Source organism: Bufo bufo, chromosome 2 (genome assembly GCF_905171765.1).
Source record: "Bufo bufo chromosome 2, aBufBuf1.1, whole genome shotgun sequence".
Classification (NCBI taxonomy): domain Eukaryota; kingdom Metazoa; phylum Chordata; class Amphibia; order Anura; family Bufonidae; genus Bufo; species Bufo bufo.
This window is the reverse complement of record NC_053390.1, coordinates 792003735-792019605: the sequence shown is the minus strand read 5'-3', so window position 1 is coordinate 792019605 and position 15871 is coordinate 792003735. Positions and strand designations below refer to the sequence as shown.

Here is a 15871-nt window from a genome sequence, read left to right as displayed (position 1 = left end):
TTTATCTCTAATAAGGGTCTGATCTCAGATCTAATATGGGGGGTCTGATATGGGAGTCTGACATGGGGGTCTGATCTGTGCCCTGATGAGAGTATGATATGTTCCCTGATGGGGGTCTGACATGTGGGTCTGATCTGAGGTGTGATATGGGGGGGTCTGATCTGAGGTCTGATATGGGGGTCTGATTTGAGGTCTGATATGGGGGTCTGATCTGAGGTCTGATATGGGGGTCTGATCTGAGGTCTGATATGGGGGGTCTCATTTGAGGGCTGATATAAAGGTCTCATTTGAGGGCTGATATGGAGGTCTCATTTGAGGGCTGATATGGAGGTCTCATTTAAAGTCTGATGAAGGTTGGAGGTCTAATTCGGAGTTCTGATAAAGATTGGAGGTCTGATCTGAAGTCAGATTTTTTATTTTATTATTTTCCTCTTAAACCTAGGTGTGTCTTATCAGGAGCGTCTTATAAAGCGAAAAATACGATAGTTATATGGTCTAATGTAGATGATTGCAAGTTCCACATTATAGCCTCTAAGCAGATACAGTCCACCTCAGTGGTAGGTACTTACACTCTGCGCAGCAGTATGAGACCATGTCATCTTGCCCCCTCTAGTGGTGTCCTGAGGGACACTACAATACTGGACGCTATTCTGTGACCATACAGTCATTCATTGCTGGGCTAGCACTTGACAATCAAGCCACATTCATATGGGACAAGGGTCTCTGTACCATCCATATAATGAATCACATTTCATTTGAAGCTGTTTTCTTTGGAACAAAAGCCTCAGTTCATCAGTTACAGATGCAGATTGGGACTATCCTATTTCCTATTCATTACATAATTTTTGCTCTGCCTCCATTTGTTCAACTCACATTCAATAAATGAGTAACTGGACCGGTGCCCTGGTAAACGGCCCCGCTCCAAGATAAGCAATGACACAAACAAGAGACACAGAGCTGGAAACGAATTGTCTTCAAATCAAAAGTCTGGAGTCAAACTTTTTCCATCTGTTATGAAAACCGCTCTGGGGGGTAACGGCGAGAAGGACAAATGTACATACACCACATATAGTTCTTAAAGGAGAACCACTGGAGGAGCCTTATCCAACCTACGGCTCTGCAACTGTTGAGAAACGTCAACCCCTGGGATTTCTGACAGTCTGCTGGGAGTTGTAGTGGTGTGAGAGTCAGCTATAGAAAAGAACTGATCTGTGAAGAAATATCCTTAAAAAGTATCTGTCAGCAGGATCAATCCATTTAAACCAGGCATTGTGCATTATAATAAGGTTGATCCTGCTGATTAAAATGATACCCGTCTTGTGAAAATCGGTTGCGGCGTTCCCGAGAAAATGACTTTTTATTCTTTCTGCATGCGAGGGCTTCAGTGCTCTGAGGGGTGTGGCCAGCAGTGGTAAGCTGAGGAGCACTGAGGGTCTGGGCTCCGCCCCCTTTAGTGCACTGAAGCCCTCATTTACAGAAAGAATAAAAGCCTTTTTTCTCAGGAACGCCAGAACCGATTTTCACAAGACAGTTATCATTTTAATCAGCAGGATCAAGCCTACCAGGCAGCATGCCTGGTTAAGCAGTGTTGATTCTGTTGCCAGGTCCTGTTTAAAAGGGCTGTGAGGCAGAATGGGTTAAAAATAAAATAAGTGTTACTCACCTCACTGCCATTCTGATGCTAGTCTCCACTTCCTGGTCTGGTTCTGACACTCAGAGAATGAATGCCTGATCAGGCACTCACTGGCCACATATTTGACCCGACTCATCCAGTGATTGGCTAAGCACGCATCTACAGGTATTTCCTGGGTGTCAAGCCGGAAGCAAAAGTGTTGAAAACTTGGAGATCCCCTTTAAGGTGTTTATGAGCCCAAAACGTATTTACTGAAGGACACCATCAAATACATCAAACTATTATATGCAATAAATACTGGAGATATATTAAAAAATGAATAGATTTGTCTGCATCAGCATGCTGATGGTTTCCAGAATATAAAAAGGTTAATGCATAAATACAGTACATTACACAGACTTTACACTGGGTGAATACAATTCTTGCCTTTAAACCACCATGAAATTGACAACATCCGTCTTGCTCAGAGTTCAAGAATCTACTGAAGGAAACATCAGATGTACTATTGTAACACCCCAGAGTTGTGTTACTACACGCCTCTACCCCGCTACTATCTCCTAAGAGCTTTATACTGTCATCAGATGTGATTTTGCTCATGTCTTTCACAAATGTGCATAAAACTATGTAAGGCTACTTTCACACTAGCGTTCGGGTGTCCGCTCGTGCGCTCCGTTTGAAGGGGCTCACGAGCGGCCCCGAACGCATCCGTCTGGCCCCAATGCATTCTCAGTGGAGGCGGATCCACTGAGAATGCATCCGCCTGCCAGCGTTCAGCCTCCGCTCCGCTCAGTGAGCGGACACCTGAACGCTGCTTGCAGCGTTCGGGTGTCCGCCTGGCCGTGCGGAGGCGAGTGGATCCGTCCAGACTTACAATGTAAGTCAATGGGGACGGATCCGCTTGAAGATGACATCATATGGCTTAATCTTCAAGCGGATCCGTTCCCCATTGACTTTCAATGTAAAGTCTGAACGGATCCGCTCAGGCTACTTTCATACTTAGAAAATTTTCTAAGTTTTAATGCAGACGGATCCGTTCTGAACGGATGCGAACGTCTGCATTATCGGAGCGGATCCGTCTGATGAAACATCAGACGGATCCGCTCCGAACGCTAGTGTGAAAGTAGCCTTAAATACTATTGTTCCTGTAATTTGCCTGGTAACCAGTAGGTGCCAGCAACACATTGGCAAGTAAAGTCCCAGTTTAGTGAATGGATTATTCCAGCTTTGCTCCCCCTCTGTGGAGAGGTGGGCTGTTCCCACATCCTGCAGCATGGGTGGAGAAGGAAGTTAGAGTCAGTGTAGCCTCCCCCTTGCTAGGGGAAGGCTGTGTGTGTGAGGAGTTCACCTGCATAGGGAAGACAGCAAGGACCGAGTCTCAGCTGAGACTTGGCCAAATACCCAGTCTGAGCACCTGCAGCCTCAGCTGGATGAGGAAAGCAGAAAACTACAGACAAACTCCACAGTACCAGCAAGAAAGCATCCCCTGAGAATCCATCTGAGAAATAAGTACAGAGCCCTAGGAGAAGCCAATTCCTCCTCAGCTAGTCTGTCCCCACACAGCAGAGGTCACATTTAAAGCAGAAGTACTCATTCCTGCCAATCATTGCCAAAACCTGCTAGGACCAAGAGACCAAAGCTGTGTACTGCTTGGATGCAAGTTATTTCAAGTAAAGCAACATTTGAACTTCATCTAAAGGTCTGGACATCATTTACTCTGCAAAATTCCTCTATTACTCCTACTATCACTGCACTCAAATTTATTGCAAGTGAACCAGGAAGCCAGAAGTCCAGCCGTACCCAGGTAGGAGACACCGTGACACAACTACCACCAAACTATAGAGACATTATAGGTCATTACACCACTCTGGCATTCCTAATCTTGGAAGGGCCCTGGGGTAGTACCCTGCGCACGCTGCAATTGGCGTCACGACAAATACCGAACTTTAACAACCCGTATCCTGGCTATTGCACTATATGGTCTAGTCCAGGGATCAACAACCTCTGGCACTCCAGCTGTTCTGACACTACAACTCCCATAATGCTCCATTCACTTCTATGAGAGTTAGAAGAACAGCTGAGCATGTTGGATGCTGGTTGTTGTAGTTTCACAGCAGCTGGAGTGCTGAAGGTGGTTGATCCCTGGTCTAGTCTGTTACAGTGCTAAATACATAGCAGTGGCCAGATGGAGCTGAAAACCATCCAGACATGTCCGATGCCTAATTAAATTGATTGTTAATGGTTGTGTAGTTTCATGGGTAAATCTGCTGTTTACCTGCAATAGTGCGGCCATTATTAATCCATTTGAAAACTGAGCCAGCAGCGTGGTGGTGGAGAGTCCAGTCAAATATGAGTGCCTGGATGTGGGGCCGTAGCTGTACCCGGTCTCTCTCACTCACTGCTTACACTCTCCACAGTATCCTTTCAGTCAGCCGGTAAATAACTATCACTACGCTGTGATTGCCCTATGTCTATGAGTAGTCCAGGGACATTATTATTCATTTAATTTACTGCCCTAGACCTCCAAAGATGTTATCCTTGACTCCTTCACTGCCCTAGCCCGCCAGAAATGTTATCATTGACTCCTTCACTGCCATAGACCACCAGAGATGTTATCATTGACTCTTTCACTGCCCTAGACCCCCAGAGATTTTAGCATTGACTCTTTCACTGCCCTAGACCACCAAAGATGTTATCATACTCCTTAAGGCTACTTTCACACTAGCGTTCAGAGCGGGTCCGTCTGATGTTTCATCAGACGGATCCGCTCCTATAAGGCAGACGTTCGCATCCGTTCAGAACGGATGCGTCTGCATTATAACTTAGAAAATTTTAAGTCTGAAAGTTGTCTGAGCGGATCCGTTCAGACTTTACATTCAAAGTCAATGGGGAACGAATCCGCTTGAAGATTGAGCCATATTGTGTCATCTTCAAGCGGATCCGTCCCCATTGACTTACATTGTAAGTCTGGACGGATCCGCTCGCCTCCGCATGGCCAGGCGGACACCCGAACGCTGCAAGCAGCGTTCAGGTGTCCGCTCACTGAGCGGAGCGGAGGCTAAACGCTGGCAGACTGATGCATTCTGAGCGGATCCGCCTCCACTCAGAATGCATTGGGGCCAGACGGATGCGTTCGGGGCCGCTCGTGAGCCCCTTCAAACGGAGCTCACGAGTGGACACCCGAACGCTAGTGTGAAAGTAGCCTAACTGACCTAGACCACCAGAGATTTTATCATTGACTCTTTCTCTGCCCTAGACCACAAGAGATGTTATCACTGACTCCTTAACTGACCTAGCCCACCAGAGATCTTATCACTGACTTCTTTACTGCCCTAAACCACCAGAAATGTTATCATTGACTCCTTCAATGCCCAAGCTCACCAGAGATGTTATCACTCACTCCTTTACTGTCCTAGACCACCAGAAATGTTATTATTGACTCCTTCACTGCCCTAGCCCACCAGAGATGTTATCATTGACTCCTTCACTGCCCTAGACCACCAGAGATGTTATCATACTCCTTTACTGTCCTAGACCACCAGAAATGTTATCATTGACTCCTTCACTGCCCTAGACCACCAGAGATGTTATCATTGACTCCTTCACTGCCCTAGACCACCAGACATGTTATGACCTCTTCAGTCGTATAACCCCAAAGGGATTGCACACATAACCCCTTCACTGCTCTAGACCAGCAGGAATGTTATTAACCCTTTCACTGCCAAAGTTCACCAGGGATATTACCATTAACCTTTTACTGTATCTGATATATCCTTGCTATTAAAGACTCTAGCTGTCATCTTTGTCTTCTTTAAAAGCCAAGAATCTTGGTTTTAAATCAAGACCAGGATTGTGATCTAGCCTAACATAGGTAGAACAGGATTATTTTTAATATTGTTTTCTGATGATTTCTACATACCGTAAATATGGAAACAGCCATTTTGGCTAAATCACTACAACTGCAGGTGCAGAAATTTGCTTTATATCAGGATACCTGGACAGAAAATGTTAAAATAGTCAGGAATGACTTGTGACAGTAGTAGTGAGCATGCTCAGCATCATATGCAGAGGCTACTGCTCTGGGAGTGGTAGGAGGAAGAGAGCTAAATCCATCACCTCTTGGAAATGTGCTCCTCCTTATCTACCTCTGTCTTTAAAAAATAGACATGCTTTGTTTTGTTTTTAAATTGTAATCCTGCCTGTAATGATAGTGAGATGACTGCTGACCTATTGTGCATGCAGCTACCAGTGAAAAAAATTAAATACTATAGGATATGTAGGAAGTTACATGGAAAGTGAAAAATATCACCACCGAATGCTTTAAAAAATATGCCCAATATGTGGTAACTAAAACATAAGGTTATAATAAAAAGCCATTTTTTACCTGCCTCAGGCGAACTTCGCATCATTGGCCAAGGGGTTGTGTTGCTTCCAGATGTAGGGACCAGAGCATGCTGAGCCCTCCAAGCCAGAGGGTATGGAGCTGCAAGAAAGATGAGGGTATGAGTGACTCTGCAAACAGCTTATTTATCAAACTGCAGGATTATTTATCAAGGTACAATCAGCATTCCATATATTTCTTCATGGTCAACCACCAATTCATTCAGTTTATTATGCCTAATGCAGGGCCCGATGGGGTGGCACATTATACTTAATTACAAAGGACACTACACAATTCCTGTGCCACCTTCTCAAGCCCTGTGTCAGCTATAACACTCTTATGGCGGTGTCCCAGTCTCGCCTCTGCTTTGCTCTTCCCCGCGGGCACAGGTGCCACTTGGCTCGCTCACCCTCCAGCTGGCCCCATCAGCATCCTTCTCCAATCTAGTGGGCTGGCCGCCGGAATGCTCCTCCGCTCTTCTCTCCTTGCAGGCTGTGGAGTGTCATTCTAGGGTATATAGGGTACCCCCCAGCAGTATCAGACTGAGGTACTTAGGGCCCACCAGTGTAACTGATTCGGGGGGCCAACCTTAGAGCTCCTGCACACTAACTTATTTTTTTTCCATGTCTGTACCATTCACTTCACTTGAATGCAAATTCAAAAAATATAAAAATGACTCTGTGTGCATTCCGTGTCTGTAGGTCCGCATGGCCGAAAAATAATAGAACATGTCCTATTATTGTCGGCATTACAGACAAGGATAGGACGGTTCTATTAGGGGACAACTGTTCTGTTCCGCATAATGTGGAATGCACACAGTATCCATGTTTTGCGCAATTTGCAGACTGATCTCAGAAACGGAAAGCCAAAACGCGAGTGTGAAAGTAGCCTCAGCTGTCAATCAAACAGAGACTAGTCCAGGAGGTAGTGGACTAGTGGTTCTCCTGCAGCGGAGACCAGATTTTTGTATAGGGGTTAAAGGGAGAATAACAGGGGACTGCCAGGATAACGCCCACTGTCTAACAAACATAGTGTATCTGATTCGCCAGCAGTGTTCCTTTAACTCATATTAAAGATCAAATTGATTCTTCCTAAATTTTTAAAAAGATTCCGATTGTAATGAACCTGAATTTCTTCAGCTTCAGAGAGATAGATATAGAAGCCAACACATAACATTTGGCTTAAAAGATATGAACAAACTAAAAGGACAAGAAAACTGGATGTCCCCATATAACACTCCTCTGGAAAAGACTCGTGCAAATCAATTTTCCTTCCAAAAGGACAAGAAAATTGAGTGTCTCACAGCAGCTGATGTATCATAGCTATCCAAAGTCAAAGTCTTAGCTTTTAAAACAGGCTACAAAGCATAACTGGGCTAGTAGCTAAGTCAGCATCTCATCCTATAGCGCTTTCCATGCGATTACCATATAACAGAGCAGATCAGAGAAAATTGGCTTAGCTAGCTGAGAGGCCTTTGTTGGGGCCTACGGGGGTACTCTTTCTCATTATTGAGAGCACCTGGTATGTGTGAGGAGTATTGTAGGCTCTGGGAAAATATATGCAGATTAGCATATCTTACTTCTGCTGACATCTTTGTCTATTTGAAGAAAAGCTAATTTGAGTGTCTTTCCCAGAAACCTAAAGATATTCAAATGAGCTTTCCTTCCAAAAAGAAAAGAAAGCTAAGCTTTGCTAATTTGCATATATTTTTTCCAAAAATGGAGAGCAGTGTTGCCTGGCCTACGATACTCCTCATGCATAATATATGCTCTGCATAGTGAAAAATAGTACCTCCCAGATCCCCCGACAAAGGCCTCTCAGCTAGCTAAGCTAATTGTATCTGCTCTGATGAAGGGTAATTACCTGGAAAGAGCTACAAGATGAAATGCTTACTTAGCTATTAGCAAAGTTATGCTTTATAGTCTGTTTTAAGCATTGACAGCTGACTTGGATAGCTATTTAACATCTGCTGGTGTTATACACTCCGTTTTCTTGTCCTTTTTAGAAGGAAAACTGATTTACACAGCTTTCAGAATTAATTCGGGTCAGAATCAAATTTTTTGAAAAATCTGGCGAATCAGACCCAAAACGAATTTCAAGAAATTCTCTCATCTTTAACGCATATGAATACTTAACTTTTCATATTAGCCACTAGATGTCAGCAAAACATAAATAGAATCCCAGCTGCTAAACCAGTCTCATTTTACAGCTGCTGTGATAAATCCCGTATAATCAGCAATATGGTCGCTTCGCTGTTATTTACTGTTAAATAGTGTTATAAATTACACAGGACATTTGTGGTGTTTGTTGCATAAATTATACAAATTATATTATAAATTACACAAGTCTTTCCCTTACTTGTTCTTCCTTTGGGCTTACTTTCCAATGGGTTCACATCAGCGGTAGCAATTTCCGTTGTTCTGCTACGTTTTTTGATGGAATCTGCAATAGCGGCCCTGAACAGAGACTCCGATGCAGGTGTGAACATACCTTTAGTTGTTTCCTTCCGTGTTGATGCTTTTTAGCTCTGCTCTACTAGGAAAGTGTTGTAATCAGTGGCTATAGATTAGTTGTATTGTTTATAAAACACTAATGTAGTCTGAAATGTATCTCCTGCCTCATCAGAGGCTTGGATTGCTGTTTGATCCCACCCACATGCTTTACACTGCAGCTCTGCTTGTCCAGTTTGGTTGGTCCTTATAGCCAGCATATGAAGTGTTAATTTCCATTACTGCCGAGATGGAATCACAAAAAGAGTAACTAGGCCATTAGAGATAAAAAAAAAAAAAAAAAAGGTAACTGCTACACATAGAGTGCGACACGTGAGCCTTAACAAGGCGGAACCTGTATTCTACCTTAAAAAGTATTTCTGTGGCGCCAGACGGTGATGAATCATGTCATCCTGGCACCATCTAGTGCCATAAAAATATAATGCAATGTAAATTACGACCCACTACATTGATTTCTGTAAAGTACATTGGATTATAAATTACACCTCTGAATTTGTATGAGCGGCAATGCAAAAATATAAGAATTATACCGTAATACTGTAATGCAACTAACAGTGTTGTACATAAAAGAGGGTGGGCCTCATGGCAGCGATTAAAACAGGCCCCCCGTCATGATGGCAGGCTCTGCTACCAAAGAATGTTTGTTTCCCAAAATGTTTTTTCTATGACATTTGGGTCAATTTCCCATCTCAATGCGGTGGGGAGTCTTGCACATGTTGTAATCACCCAATATCAATGGAGGATGTGCCCAAACTGGCATGGACCTCTTTTCCCATAGCTGCCAGCAGCTACATGCCCTGGTACATGGTCCCTTGGCACCTTATATTTCTATACTTAATTGTAATAATGAGTGTTCTCTTTTTTTTTTTTTTTTTTTACAAATTAGCAATTTCGAGCACCAAGGGCCCGGCTGTAGCACTTGGAGCACCTCTAACGCTATGCTCTGGTGCTATGCTTGTGCACTCAATCTGCTGCTGCCCGAGCTGCACAGATTCAGGGTACGCATGCGCCAACGACATCACTCCATCTGGAAGTGGAGGTGTCAGCGGCTTCACTGAGAGCTGCTGGGAGGATTGTGAGGTCAGTATGCTCCCCTGCCCATACAGCCCTCTCTCCAGAGCCTCCATTGCCACCAATGAGTGCCGGGACCCACATCTTGGCCGCAACACTTGGAATGCATGATTTTGCTAACATACTGAGACCAGTCACTCGGTATACCATAATAATATTTACACAACACTGGTCCACCAATAACTGTTTGTTACATTACGTTAGTGAGTGACCGTACAGGTACAAGAACACAGAGCTAGACAAGAGGTCTAGCCCTGTCACTCAAACGGGAAGGCGTAGAATGCAGAGGACCGGAGTGTAGCAATAGCGGTGCTTCAAGTGCTACGGACAGCCCCTAGGTGCTCAAAATTGCTTATTGGCATAAAAATAAAAAAGTTACCTCAGCAGCAGTTCACTCTAGAGACAAAAGACAGGTATCACTTTACTCAGCATGATCAACCCTACCAGGCAATATGCATACATCATGCCAACAGATGCTCTTAAATGGTGTGCTCAATGCTGACAAATACAGCCAGATATTTATCCATCATGCAATACTATTAGGGAGACGTCTGATTGGCTCCAAATGTATACAGCCAATGTCATTAAGAACTATCTTCAGCGTAAAGTAGAATACAGAGTCCATGGATGTGATGATACGGCCTCCACGGAGGCCTGATCTCAACATCATCCAGTCTGTCTGGGATTACATGAAGAGACAAAAGGATTTGAGCAAGCCTACATCCACAGAAGATCCGTGGTTAGTTCTCCAAGATGTTTGAAACAACCTCCCTGCCGAGTTCCTTCAAAAACTGTGTGCAAGTCTACATAGAAGAACTGATGCTGTTTTGAAGGCAAAGGGTGGTCACACCAAATATTGACCAGATTTAGATTTCTCTTTTGTTCAATCACTTTCCATTGGCTAACTGAAAAAATATTAACTATCAACACTTCTATTTTTGAAAGCATTCTAACATTGCAGAATTTTTTCCACATCTGCCTAAAAGATTTGCACAGTCTCCTGTCTAAGATTTCAGTAAGCAACTAGGGAGCCCCAATGCAAAACCCGGAATCAAGTCCTACTTTACAAGGACTCCCATCAACAGCAAGTCGAGCACTTTGCATTGTCCTTTACATCTCCTCTTTCTTTCCTTGGTCGGTGATCTATCCTCAAGGTGATACTGTCTTTTGCGTCTGCTTCCCCATGCATTTTTTCCCTGCATCTTTGTGTAGGGATTTCATACAGTAGGTGGGCAGTTGTTACATGTGACCTCAAAGTAGGGATCGACCGATTATCGGTTTGGCCGATATTATCGGCCGATATTGAGGATTTTGAACGTTATCGGTATCGGCATCAATTTTGCCGATATACCGATAACGTATGAGGAACACAGAACGCGCTGCTGACAGCGCTCTCTGTGTTCCCTCCGCAGCACAGGGGAAAAGGAAGCAGTGTCTCCTCCCCCTGTGCTGCTGCTGCCGCTGCCGCCAATGAGGAGATAGAACATAAGAGGAGGGGAGGGGCTGTGGCCGCTGCGCCACCAATGAAGATAAGCCTTTCATTCATTCATATACAGGAGGCGGGAGCTGGCTGCAGAATCACATAGCCGGCTCCCGACCTCTATGAGCAATAGCTGCGGTCCGCGGTAGTTAACTCCTCTTAGGTGCCGCGGATCGCAGCTACCGCTGATAGAGGTCGGGAGCCGGCTATGTGATTCTGCAGCCAGCTCCCGCCTCCTGTATATGAATGATCGATAGACTTATCTTCATTGGTGGCGCAGTGCGCCCCCCCAAGCCCCCCAGTATTAATCATTGGTGGCGCAGTGCGCCCCCCACCCCCATCCCAATCCCGGCCAATAGTAAAAACATTGGTGGCGCAGTGCGCCCCCCCCCACCCAGTATTAATCATTGGTGGCAGTGGCCACAGGATCCCCTCTCCCCTGCTCCTCCGATCGGAGCCCCAGCTGTGTAAGCCTGGGGCTCCGATCGGTTACCATGGCAGCCAGGACGCTATTGAAGCCCTGGCTGCCATGTTCAGCTCCATGCTGCTGTGTGCACTATGCACAGAGCAGCAGGGACAGTGTGAGATCCTATTCACCCTGATAGAGATCTATCAGGGTGAATAGGACAAAGGTTCTAGTCCCTAAGGGGGTTAAAAGTTAGTAAAAAAAAAACACAAAAATATTAAGTATAAATGAAAAAGATTTATAAAAAAAAAAAATACACATTAACAATAAACAAAAAAAATACACATTAACAATAAACATATTCATTTTCAGCAGATTTGTGTAGGAATTTTTTTTTTTTCTCAAAAATGAAAATTCCCAGAATATCGGTATAAATTATCGGCTATCGGCCTGAAAGTTCACAAATTATCGGTATCGGCCCTAAAAAATCTATATCGGTCGATCCCTACCTCAAAGACCAATATTGTACAGAGCACCTTGGAGACTGTTAATGAGGACCAGACTGAAAAAATTAACAGAACTGGTATGTTGATTGTTTCTCACTAAAAGAACCCCTGTTCACAAGCATCATTAGGGCATATGGATGACAGAGGGGGCTTCTATGTTCTCTGGTCTTCATGAGACAACTACTTTTCCTACAATTCCACAATAAAATTTGCAACATTCAATAGAATTTAAATTTTTAAGGCTAATTTCACTCAACTAAACTAAACAAACATCTCCTCCCTTGGCCCTCAGGCATCATTGGTCTTTATGCAATGAATTGTCCATCACTCAAATCTTCCATGTCTCAAAGGTTCAATGTAAAACGATAATCCCTCACTCCACTCCTGATACCTGAATTACATGTTAACAAAAACAATACTTCGACCTCGTGTGCTATTTATTCTGTATGATACGTACTGCAAGTCTTCTGCTTCCAGAAGACTAATGGTAGCTACTGCTGATGCTGGCAGATTATCTGACAAACAATGGTTCTCCATCCTTCAAAAAAAGAAATTGAGCGAGGTAACCGAACATTTCAAAGAGAATAATTCATCCTTTCCAAAATCTATCACAGTCATCGGTCACACAGGGAAATAAATGTCAGTTTCCTGTAGAGAAGGTTCTATACATAGGCTTACTACCAAATAATACCAGCTGGATAAAAGAGCAGTGTTGGAAGGTGGCTTCACACAAAGACCTTTTATGACTAAAAGACCTAGGGTCTACATAAAGTGTAAAGAAAGCATTTGAACCAACATCCCTAGTGGTCAATGACCACTAAGGGGTTATCATCAAGTCCCCTGGTTGTCTAGATCCTGAACAGGTCAATGCCAAAATTCCTTGTGTTTAGGGAAAGGAGGGAGCAATGTCAGCATCTCTAGTGGTCCAAGGCAAGAACGAGATTAATGTCAGCATCCTTGGTGGTAAAGGGCAAGAAAGGGGTTGATGTTATCATCTCTTGTGGTCTATATCAGCTTTCCTGGTGGTGTAGAGTAAGAAGATGTTAATGTAATCTTCTCTGGAGATGACAGCATTTCTAAATGGTAAAACAAATGCATAAAAGGGGATTCTGGGCCTTTAAAATTGATGACCTATCCTTAGGATAAGCCATCAAGATCATATTGGGGATGGACCTACTCCTGGCACCTCCACTGATTAGCTTACTGAAGGGTCCGTGGCACTCTGACGAGCTGTTCATAAGACCATGACAGGCAGACCATAACATTAAGGACTTTAAATAGTGGAGTCCTAGGCAGAAATTATCCTAATTCTCCTTCCCTTACTTTATTGAAAAGACATGATATAAAAATGAAACAATTTTGCAAATAGTCTTCATAAAAATCTACCATTTTTGGTATACAGAACCATGCAGACCTTCGTAAGTGATCTGATCTTGGAGTAATATATTACTCCACTCCATATGCCCCATCTTGTTGGTCTTATACAGACAGTAGAAGCATAGACAGGTCAGTAGAAGAAGAGTGCGTAGCCTTTAACTTGGCAAGTCTTCCACAATAAAAAAAATATATTTTTTTAATTTACACTTTCCCAAATTTTCTGATTTTATGACTGCCTTTAAAAGGAATCTGCCACCTTTATCAAACCATATTAAATACAGCAAACTGCTGACTTCAGATCAGTAATTTGTAAGTTCCACCAGCAGTGGAATGTAGTAAGAAGACCTCTCGTAAAGTCCTCTCCATTATGGACAAGCGCTCAGGAGTCCTCACAATGCATTTCAGGGCCAGTGAATATTATTGATGTACAAACTACTGATTTGGAGTCAGAAGCAATTGTTTACTAAGTGTATTACTGTCCTTAAAGAGGACCTGTTAACAAGATATGCAGTGCACAATGCTGGCAGAATGTTACAGAGCAGAAGTCGCTGAGCAGATTGATAAAATGAATTTGGAAAGTCTTCAGACCCTTTCACTGGTTTCACATTTTGTTATGTTACGGCCTAGTGCTAAAATAAAAAAAATAGACGTTCAATCTGCACTCAATGCCCCATAATGAGAAAGTGAAAACTGAATTTTAGAAGCTTTTGCAAATGTATTAAAAAGGAAAACTAAAATTTCGTGGGAACATACAGCTTCAGAACCTTTACTATGACACTTAAAATTTAGCTCAGTGGTCCTTCCTTTTCTCTTGATAATTTTTGAGATGTTTCTACACCTTTATTGGAGTCACCTGTGGTAAATTCAGCTGATTGGACATGATTTGGAAAGACACAGCTCTGTCTATATAAGGACTCACAGCTGACAAGGAATATCAGAGCAAAAACCAAGCAAAAAATGCCTGTATAGCTCAGAGACAGGATTGTGTGGAGACACAGATCTGGTTGAAGGGTACAAAAAATGAGGTTCCACTGAAAGTTCCTAAGAGCACAGTGGTCTCCATAATTCTTAAATAGACAAAGCTTGGAACAACATGGACCACTCTTCCTAGCGCTGGCCACACTTCCAAATTAAGTAATCGTCTGAGAAGAACCCAATGGTCATTCTGGCTGAGCTCCAAAGATCCTGGGCGCAGATGGGAGAAACTTTCAGAAGGTCAACCATCACTGCAAAACTCCACTTTTATCTGGGTTTTATGGCAGAGTGGCCACATAGAAGACTCTCCTCAGTAAATACTATATGAAAGCCTGCCTGGAAACAAGATTCTCTGGACTGAGGAAACCAAAGTTGAACTTTTTGGCCTTAATGCTAAGCGTCATGTCTGGAGGAAACCATGCACAGCTTCTCACCTGCCCAATATGATCCTTACAGTGAAGCACGGTGGTGGCAGCATCATGCTATGGGGGTGTTTTTAAGCGACTGTGACAATGAGACTGGTCAGGATCAAGGGAAAGCTGAATGGCACAAAGTGCAGAGATATTTTTAATGAAAACCTGATCCAGAGTGCTCTGGACCTCAGACTGTGCCAAAGGCTCATCTTCCAACAAGGGAATGACCCTAAGCGTACAGCCAAGTCAACACAGAAGAGACTTAGGGAAAACTCTGTGAATGTCCTTGAGTAGCCCAGCCAGAGCCCTTCCATGTTGTTTACACATCCGTATTTCTGTTCCGCAAAAACAGAACATGTCCTATCCTTTGGCGCAGATGCAGGCCACAGACCCATTAAAGTCAACTAGTCCGCAAAAAAAATGGATGAAACACTAACACGACACTGACATCATCTGTATTTTGCAGATCCGCATTTTAAAGACCGCAAAATACTGATCCTGAGTTACATCCTGTATTATACTCCAGAGCTGCACTCACTATTCTGCTGGTGAAGTCATTGTGCACATAGATTACAGCAGGGGCGTTGCTAGGCTAAAACATTCAGGGCCTGGCCCCTGATGTTTTGTCCCAGGCCCCAAATATACTGCTTGCCAGGCAGATATAACTGTATTGCGGTCCTCAGGGCGGCAATAAAATTGAATCTAATGCACTGCAAGATCTGAAGGACCTGTGATGACATCACAGGTCATGTGATCAGTGCAGAAGGCAGTGGTTGAGAAGGACCTGAGATGATGTCACCATCATGTGACCAGTGCAGGAGAGGACGGCAGTGAAGAGGAGAAGAAGCTGTGGTGATGTCTGTATATGAGGAGAGGTAAGTGAAGGGAGAGGCAGAGCAATGCTGGGAGTTGTGGTTATTTAACTGGGACTGTATGTTAGGGCTGAAGGGAGGGATGTTATCATGGGACTAAATGTCCAGGAGTGATGTTATTTACATGGGGCTGTATATTGGAGGTGGCTGGGGAGGGAGTCATGTGTTATTTACATGGGACTGTATATTGATGGTGGCTGGGGGAGGGGGTGATGTTATTTACATGGGACTGTATGTTATAGGTAGCTGT

At 43.7% G+C, this 15871-nt stretch overlaps 1 protein-coding gene across 2 annotated transcripts in view; it reads right to left on the bottom strand.

The window, feature by feature from the left end:
- Positions 1-15871, bottom strand: part of CTBP1 (C-terminal binding protein 1) — a 291189-nt gene that overhangs the window by 241896 nt on the left and 33422 nt on the right. For both annotated transcript variants that reach the window (XM_040419242.1, XM_040419240.1), the window contains exon 2: positions 6015-6113. In XM_040419242.1, coding sequence (XP_040275176.1) covers positions 6015-6113 — 99 coding nt within the window. The remainder of the gene's footprint in view (positions 1-6014; positions 6114-15871) is intronic.